The sequence below is a fragment of the Xenopus laevis genome, chromosome 8S (assembly GCF_017654675.1).
Source record: "Xenopus laevis strain J_2021 chromosome 8S, Xenopus_laevis_v10.1, whole genome shotgun sequence".
Taxonomy (NCBI): Eukaryota; Metazoa; Chordata; class Amphibia; order Anura; family Pipidae; genus Xenopus; species Xenopus laevis.
The window spans coordinates 50,010,317-50,020,255 of record NC_054386.1 but is presented as its reverse complement, the minus strand read 5'-3'; the positions used below and the strand labels follow the sequence as shown (position 1 = coordinate 50,020,255).

The 9,939-nt window shown below is 40.1% G+C and overlaps 1 protein-coding gene across 1 annotated transcript; it reads right to left on the bottom strand.

Annotated features, from left to right (window-relative positions):
* Window positions 1-3,394: 3,394 nt before the first annotated feature.
* On the bottom strand, window positions 3,395-9,606 carry foxo4.S (forkhead box O4 S homeolog). The gene is made up of 2 exons (XM_018233726.2): window positions 9,184-9,606; window positions 3,395-4,815 (listed from the first exon to the last, which is right to left on the bottom strand). The coding sequence occupies exons 1-2, from the start codon at window positions 9,604-9,606 to the stop codon at window positions 3,760-3,762; spliced, it is 1,479 nt and encodes a 492-aa protein (XP_018089215.1). The 3' UTR covers window positions 3,395-3,759.
* Between the last annotated feature and the right edge of the window lie 333 nt (window positions 9,607-9,939).

Sequence of the window (9,939 nt, the reverse complement as noted above, 5' to 3'; positions counted from 1 at the left end):
TTCATAGTGGAAAGTTGGAGTTTTTGGCTTTGAAATGGGCTGTGTGTGAGAAGTTCAGGGATTACCTGTATTATGCACCGCAATTCACTGTATATACTGATAACAATCCATTAACATATGTCATGAGTACTGCAAAGTTAAATGCAGTAGGTCATCGCTGGGTTGGAGAATTGTCAGACTTTCACTTCATTATTAAATACAGACCAGGAAAATCAAACACAGATGCCGACCACCTGTCTCGTATTCCATTGGATATTGATAGGTATATGGCACAGTGTACAGAAGAATTGTCACAAGATGTCATTTGTGCCACTTGGGATGGTAGTAAAGCAGGCCAGATGGGAGATGTTGCTTGGATTGCTGCTCTCAATATGGATGCAAACACTCATGAGGAGCCTTCAACTTTACTACTAGAAATCAGCCGTGATGACTTGATGAGAGCCCAGCGTGAGGATCCAGTGATTGGGGAAGTCATCAGACTGAAAGAGGTAGGAGCAGTTCTACAGCGAGATGTAAGACAGGCAGCTAATAGAGCTACACAGAAACTATTGTATGAGTGGAGAAAATTACATCTGGATCAAGGACTCTTATACAGGATAACTGGTGAAAGACGACAACTGGTCCTTCCAACCAAGTACAGACAGATAGCTTTGAAATATCTTCATGATGACATGGGTCACGTTGGTACTGAGAGAGTAGTATGGTTAGCAAGAGAAAGATTCTACTGGCCATTTATGAGAAAAGAGATTGAAAATTATATCACAAGTAAGTGCCCTTGCATCAAACAAAAGAAACCAGTCACTCATGTTAGAGCTCCAATGGGAAGTATTACATCCTCAACACCATTGGAACTCGTTTGTATTGATTTTCTGCATTTAGAGACTAGTAAAGGGGGATATGAATATATTCTAGTAGTGGTGGACCACTTCACAAGGTTTGCTCAAGCTTATCCCACAAAAAACAAGTCAGGTCGTACTGCCGCTGAGCGTATCTTCAATGACTTCATTCCACGCTTTGGATATCCAGCAAAGCTGCATCATGACCAAGGGCGAGAGTTTGAAAATGAGTTGTTCCGTACTCTTCAGCAATTGGCAGGTATTAGACATTCCAGAACATCACCTTATCATCCCCAAGGCAATCCGGCTGAGAGATTCAATAGGACACTGCTTCAAATGTTACGAACTCTCAAAGATAAAGAGAAGGAAAGGTGGAAAGATTACCTGCAGCAAATAGTACATGCATATAATTGTACCCGACATGAATCAACTGGATATTCACCATTCTACCTATTATATGGATTTCATCCACGGCTGCCAGTAGACTTACTGTTTGGTCTTTTGGGTGAAAAAGAGAAAGTAACTGCAAGAGGCTATGCTGAAAATTGGGCAAAGAGGATGAAAGAAGCATATAAGATTGCCAGTGAAAACAGTAAGCGATCAAGTTCAAGGGGAAAATCCTACTATGATCAGAAGATGAGAGGCGTCATTCTTCATCCAGGGGATCGTGTACTGGTCAGAAATAACAGTGAGAGAGGAGGACCTGGTAAACTAAGGTCATACTGGGAAAAAGATATTTACATAGTAAAAGAGCAGGTCAATGAAAACCCAGTATATGTGGTTTATTTAGAATCTGGGGATAAAACAAAGACAAGAACGCTACATAGAAACCTGCTGTTATTAGTGAATGATTTGCCTGTAGATTTACCGCACACAACTGTAGGTAAAAAGGAGAAACAACCGCATCAAAGGAAAAGATGTTTAAGAAACAGAAACTTGAACAAAGAGACTAACAGTGACAGTTCAAGTGACTCTGGAGATGAAGGGGATACAGGCTATTGGGTAAGAGTACCTTCATCAAAACATCAACACCGCACAGTTTGTTATCAGGACAGTTCGCCATCAAGAGATAAAGGGAGAGTGACTCAATCATCTACAAGAACACAACCAAAATCACTGAAAAGATTATCGGAGTTGCCTGGTGTGGAAGGCCCATCTGGAGCAATGGGACAGGAACAATCACTTGCAAAAGAACAAGGGCAGTGCCAGTTGGAAGATTCACCTATTTCAGAAGATTCGCTTGAGACAGAAAGTGAATCAGTCCAAAAAGGAAGACCCCAAAACACAAATCTGCCAATTGAGGTTAGGCGTTCCAACCGAGAGAGAAGGCCAAAGCAAGTGTTTACATATGATACTCTTGGTCAGCCGTCAATACGTTCACATCCCACAGTGAACATGGTGACTCCCACTCAACCTAATGTGACTTGGTGGAATGTTCCACACTATGTTCCACACATAGAACCTTACTTACTGTACATGCATATGCCAAATGCACATCATGTACCGGTTTATTGAATGTTTAAGAATATTTTTTTTTTTTTTGGTATTTTTGTACTGATTGTTAGGCATGTCAGGAGTCATGCTATAATTTTTGTCAGGGAGTGTGTGACCCCAGTAAATATGAGGTCACATTTACATGAATGTATATATATATATATGTGTGAATGTATACTGTATCTGTGCATCAGACTGTAGCCAAGTTCTGTGTAGTGGTTTAATCCATTCGCATTCCCACCAATAGGGGTTACCCATAAGCCCACACTCTGAGGGAGTTTAGACACAGAGAGCTGCTGTTTTGTCAGTTGAGAAGCAGCAGCACACCAGTAACATTGGCTCTGTGTCTCCACTCTTTTTCTTTAACAGGTATGTAGTTTGCCACCTGTTTGGTTCAAAATGTGGCTGTACAATATTGTCATCTAAACAACAGATCCATGTTGAAGGCAGTGAGTGTTTAGAAAAGCTTATATGTTGCCTTAACATGGGAATTGTAACATAGTATCTATAGAGTGACAAAATGTCTGATGCAACCTTGTGTTTTATACTTGTTCAGATACATTGATACTTATGTATATTCTCTGATTTGGAGATTTTGAGTTATCAGTTATTTTGGAAAGTGTTACAAATCAGGCTGTTGCCAGTTAAAGAGGTTGCTCCTTAACTGAGGCCAACCAACAGCATCAGCCTGTCTGTCTGTTATATCTCACCCTGTTAAGGTTTACATTCAACTGATGTATTTATTGCTGCAGCCAATACTGTGAATAAAGCATATATACTTATATGTGTAAATATAATACTGCTATGATGAGGCTGACATCACATATGTAATTTGGCTTGAATGTGAAGTTATGAGAGAAGGCTCAAGTACAATATTGTTCAAATGTTAGAATCTTTGAGAATGCATGTATGTGACACATGAATCGTAAATGAAAGGTAATAATAAACGGTATGTTGAGAATTAACAATGTAATAAAAGTTGAGAAGCAGCAGCACACCAGTAACATTGGCTCTGTGTCTCCACTCTTTTTCTTTAACAGAATCACTGTTGCCACGGCCACACCGTGGGCCTGTAACATATGCTTGTTTTTTATTTCTGTTGCCACAGGCGCTGATCGCTTCTTATACATATCCCTTCTGGGGGTATATATATGCTCGATTTTGGATTCATATACAGTTGAGAGACTGTGAAGGGGTCGGCAAGAAATATTCTAAGAGACTGACATTTTTTATTTGGCTGCATTTTGTAAGCTATAAAAACCAGGTGGTCAGGTTATACGGAATCAAGACTGTCCCATCTAAGCATTTTTCTTACACTGATTTTGCTTTCTACAATTCCTTCAACTTGCTTAAAGTTTATTATATCTTTGCCACAAGCTAAAATTATGAATCATGATTTATCTTTCTATGCCCTCTCTAAGAAATGTACCTAACTGGGCACCCAGCTGTGGTTGTTACTCTGGTTGGTGCCAGAAAGCGAAGGCTCAAAGTTGAAATCAAGGCCGCCCTCGTCAATCAGCTCATTGTTGATGATGTATTCCATGTCACACTCAAGGTTCTCAAGGATCATGTCAATGTCTAAGTCTGTTGGAAGCCGGTCTGAGGTTCCACCAAGTAAACCTGAATTAGAAACTGGTACAGATGGGACTGCAGGGATTCCTAGCATAGTAAGTTTGTTGGGGGTTACAACAGAATTCAGTGATACAGCAGGTTTATCTGGTGTCCTTCCTTTATTCTGTCCACCTATATGTAGAGAGAGAGTTTGCCCTCCACTTTGTGGTAATACTGGGTCCACTTGGGTCATTAAGACATCTCTTGGTGGAGGAGAGTCTGAGGTCAGCAGGGTTTCAAGAGTTTGAGGCCTCTGAAATTGAGTAGAAGATCCGTGCACAGGGGAGACATCCAAGGGACTGAAGAGGGAGTTACCATAGTTGATAGCCTGGGAAGAATGCATGGAAAAACTAGAGGCTCTTTGCAGAAGTGGTTTGGATGCAGGAAGTGGGGGACCAGATGACAACATAGTAAGACCATCAATCAGCTCCAACTCTTCAGTAACAGTAGGGGGAAAACTGTTTGGAAAAGAGATACAATGGAGCTCTTCATCTGCCAGATCTTCCTGTTCAGGCAAAATGGGGGACAGCCGAACACTGAGATTACTGGCATTGGATCCTGTACGGGGCCGGAAGCTAGTCCATACATCAGATTCCTCAGTGCTCCGTGAAGAGGGACTTCCAGGCCACTTATGCGGCTGTGAACCAGGGCTACCTGCAGTAGGTTCCCCTGAACCTGCTGATTTTTTCTTGGATACCTTGCTCCTCACTTTGGCTAATTTGCTACTATTGTCCATGGAGGCTGCTCTTCGGCGAGGGGCTTTTCCACTCTTTCCTCCCTCTGGGTTCAACATCCACCAGGAACTCTTTCCAGTGGCTTCATTGTGAACTTTAATAAATTTACTGTGCAGGGACAGATTGTGACGGATAGAATTCTGTGGAGATACCAAAAGATAAAAAATATATCACATAGTATTACAAATTTCAAGATCATTTGATGGTATGATATCTTTGCCATACACATGATTTAATTAAACAACGGCATAGATAGAGGTGCGGCTGTTGCAAATAACGATGCTACCCCCAAAAATTACAAGGATATTAGCCACCCCAACATTTTCATGCCCTTGTTCTTCTATACCTTTTAATGGTCACAGGCTTATTGTGACTTAGAATACCTTACAAATTACATCAGACTCTACATTATACCACATTCCTTGACCTGTGAAATCATCATAATAATCCAAATATCGCAAGCTCACATTAAAATGACAGAAATAGGATGTCATATTAAATCAGATTGAATTAACCTACAGAGGAGTGTTTCCCATGCGGTCCAACAATTAGAGCAAGGGTCCCCAATCTTTTTTAGCCATGATCCACATTCAAATGTATAAGGAGTAAAAACTTTTAAAAAAAAAAAATGTATAAGGAGTAGCAATACACGCATGAAAAAGTCCCTTGCGGTGCCAAATAAGGGCTGTGATTGGCCAGTTGGCAGCCCCTTTGTTGACTGGCAGCCTACTGGAGACTCTGTTTGGCAGTGTACTTCGTTTTTATACAATTAAAACTTGCTTCCAAGTCCGGAATTCAAAAACAAGTACCTGCTTTGAGGCCATTGGGAGCAACATCCAAGGGGTTGGTGAGCAACATGTTGCTCACGAGCTACTGGTTGGGGATCACTGAATTAGAGGGACTCAATATCCCATCACACAACGTCACAATTGCTGCCATAGCTTTTACTACCAAATCTTACCCCAATTGGCACCCAGTTCCAATGTTCTGAGCACAACTAGAGAAATGTCAATCGTGCAATTTGGGAAGGTGTTTACACCGATATAAAGCAGCTATGAGAGGAGCATGAGCAGGGCAGTTGCACAATAAAACACAGTGGGGAGGAAAGTACACATGTTGCATAATGAATATAATGAATGTAAATGTAAGCACAATCCTACGATATACATATATTCAATTAGCAAAAAAGGAGGGTACTAACAACTAACTAACTGAATATCTAATTTGTCAGATCCAGAACAATACAAGACCTGTATGGAACATAGTCAGGTCTTGAAAATTCTAAGTAATGTCAGCGTGCACCAAGAAGTAAAGTGTTTCTTTCACTATTTTGATCTATAAACTATTATACTCACGGGAGAAGATTAAAGGAATCGGTCAGTATAAAAACAAAAACTTGGTAAATACATAGGCTGTGCAAAATAAAAAATGTTTCTAATACAGTTAGAGGATCAATTGCAAACCGACTGAACAGTTATGTGCCATGTGCCCCCCCCCCCTTCAAGTCACTGACTAACTCAGAGTTAGAGAGCTGAAAAGCAGGAAGTAGTGTTCTGGCTATTATGTTAATAAACATCCGGTCACTTCAGCCTTTATACATTACCTTTTTGGCTAACTTACTATATTAAAAACATTTATTTTGCACAGCCTATTTATTTTTTCACGGAACTGTTCCTTTAACAAATAGACACCCCTAATGCCTTTTCTTCAACTTCAAAGGAGAACTAAAGCTTAACTAAAAAAGTAGGCTAGAAATGTTGTACATTATGGTTTGGCCTTCTGTGCCAGCCCAAGGCAACCACAGCTCTTTAGCAGGAAGATCTGTGTCTCCAAAGTAGCTCCTCATTTTCTTTTGTGCACTAGCTCTGTGCTGCTGTCACTTACTGAGCTCTGGGTCACAATACAAGGCTGATTAGTAATTAATACAGATAATTACTACATGGCAGCACAGAAACCAGTGCACCTAGCATCAGAATGTAATCATTAGCCTTGTAGCATCATCTTATATTACAGACAAACCTCATTTTCTACTTTATAATTTGCAACGGCCCGTAAGCTTAGCTTCTCAACAGCTGCTCAGAGCCCACTGAGCATGTGAGTTTCGCAGACACTTTCCAAGATTGTGACCCCCTGTGACAAGTTTGAAGTCCTGGATCATTGCTGCTATTGAGAAGCTGAAACTTTAGGCTGGTGCAATAAATTCAGTATATATAAAATGGCATTTTTGACCATTTTTAGTGTTTAGTTTTCCTTTAAATATTAAATTACAAATAAAATGACAATTACATAGGGTGAACAATTAGCAGGCTTCTACCTGTTCTTTCATGAAACTTGCCAGAATTACACCCAAACTTTCAATTGTTCAGCCTTGGCACCTGACTAAACTGTACAGCACAAATGGTTGGTGTCAGAGATATTCTAGGAAAAGATGAACTAACATTTTCGCCTTTATTAGCTCACTCAGATTATTAATGACAAGCTTTTGTCAGGCATTGCATTATACAGAAAATGAAATGATACATACTGTATATACATATGCATAAGTGCAATGTAGTGAGTTATTACCATGTTGGTGCTTTTACAAGTCATAAGCAGTGGCGTTTTATATACTTAAGGTGAATCTGTCAAGACAAGTGAATCGGGGATGTTTACTGTATATTTTTAGCTTATTTATTGTTTAAGTCTGAAATAATAATCAAATGATGGAAGTGGTAATTTATGACTGCAAGTGAAAACTGCATCTTCGGACAAAATTCTACATGGGATCTTACCAACAATGCAACCTACTCCACATAATTCTCATGTAATTGCAGCCATAAGGGGGAAAATGGCTGCAATTGTACATGTTTTGACATTTATTCATGCAGTCTGCTGTGGGAACCCTTGAGCTACCCCATGTTGGACGAACTTGCACTTAATTCAAAAAAAGAAGATGAAAGTATGCAGTAAACTGTGAGGAAGTGCAGGGAGTGGTTTTGGAGAGCAATTAATGGTACCAAGTCATGAATGGCATCTTAGTTTGACCAAAAACCACTGCTACAGCCATTATTTGCAGGTAGGTAAGGGATGTTGCACAGAAGTGTGAAAAGCCTACAGAGAAGACTTCCCTATAATTACAAATGTCATATGTTATAAATCAAATAACAGTCAGCCCTCAGAGGCTAGACAATGATTTTTTATTTATTTTTTTAGCTACAGTAAAATAGTGAAAAACCAAGTCTGATTAACACAAAAGTAAAAAAGGGACATAGGCAGAATGATTCTATCACCAAAAGAATAGAAGTTGCCACCGATTGAAGGTGGGAAGCAAAAGGTTTAGCTTCTTTCAGAACAGGTATGGGATATGTGATCCGGAAATCCTTTATCCAGAAAGCTTCGAATTACAGAAAGGCCATCTCCGATAGACTCCATTATAATCATATAATCCAGATTTTTTAAATGAATTCACTTTCCCATTCCTTAAGGCTACTAAATAATTTAAATATTATAAAGAAACCAAATACTGTAGTATTCTTTTGCCACCAACATGAATTTATGCAGCTAACTTACCATCAAGCACAAGGTATGGTTTAACTATTAGAGAGATTAATGAAATCATTGAAAATAAAATAATTATTGTATTAAATAGAACACTTTGGGAAGCAGCAATGAAATGTTTCTGAGCTTTCTGTTTAATAGATTTCAAGACTGCATATCTGTTTAAGGATGTTAAAGAACACGCAGTGTGATAGGGTAGCCATTAAGATTATGCACATACTGTACAAATTCATTCTGGATATTTGTAGAGCTAACCCTTGAACCATTAATGATTACGCAGCACCATGGCTCTAAACATAGCCACTTGTATCTGAAATGTATAGAATAAAGTGCAGAAAGAAAGCATACATTATAGGAAAGTTAACTGGCTACTTAGTGTGTGTGTGTGTATATATATATATATATATATATATATATATATATATATATATATATATATATATATATATATATATATACACACACACAGGTATAGGATCCCTTATCTGGAAACCCGATATCCAGAAAGCTCCGAATTACGGAATGGCTATCTCCCATAGACTCCATTTTATCCAAATAATCCAAATTTTTAAAAATGATTTCCTTTATCTCTGTAATAATAAAACAGTAGCTTGTACTTGATCCCAACTAAGATATAAATAATCCTTATTGGAAGCAAAACCAGTCTATTGGGTTTATTTAATGTTTAAATGAATTTCTAGTAGACTTAAGGTATGAAGACCCAAATTACGGAAAGATCAGTTATCCGGAAAACCCCAGGTCCCGAGCATTCTAGATAACAGGTCCCATACACGTGTGTGTGTGTGTGTGTACATTTCTGCAGATGTTTGGTGCTGGGGCAATATCTAATTAATCTTAACATGTATGTTAACGTAGACAAGGCTTGTAGCAAGATGCTGCCCTGTGTAGATCTTAACCAGGAAGCATTATCTTCTGGCTCCACGTGCAACAACATACAGTGATCCCATTACCTTCCAGCCAGCAGAACTATTGCTGTCGCCCTTGTTTTTGAAGTAGGGGATAGATTTGACCATCCAGTCATATATCTGAGACAGGGTGAGACGCTTTTCAGGGGAGCTCTCTATTGCTTGGCTGATCAGTTCTGCATAAGACTGGTTCCCCCAAGCATTTCTCCTTGATCCCCCTTTCCTTGAAGTCACTGGCCCATCCCCTAAGGACCTTTCTACTCCCTCTGGGGGCAAAAGGGAGGGTACATGTGGAGGGGGGGTGTCTGTTCTACTTTCCTCGCAGGAGACTGTAGGAGGGACAAAAGAGAGTTCGGGTCTGGGAAGGGGCCACGTGCAAGACCTCGGCCGAGCTTGAGGCTGGAAATCTGGATCAATTTCCACAGGGACAGGTTCAGTTCCGTCTAAAGCTGGGACTGATAGAGACATATGGCAGCGCGGCAGATCTCATCCAATTACTTTTTTCAGAAAAGGAGGTGAATGGCGATCCCAAGTGGGTGCAACAAGTGATTGTGTGATCATCCCACACTGCCCATAACATTGGGGTGCCCACTCACTCTACTTGCAAATGCCTCTCCCCCCACCCGCACGTCTCCGGTAATGTAATGAGTCCGGACACTTGTTGCAATGGTGCTGCCTTGCCGGAGTTCCCAGCTTTCGTTGTGAATGACTTCAGGCCGCTTGCTATTTCCGCTTTCTTCTCAGCTAACTGGTCCCGGTGGAGTTTTGGACCGGGGAGGTGCACCTGGGATAGATCTGCAC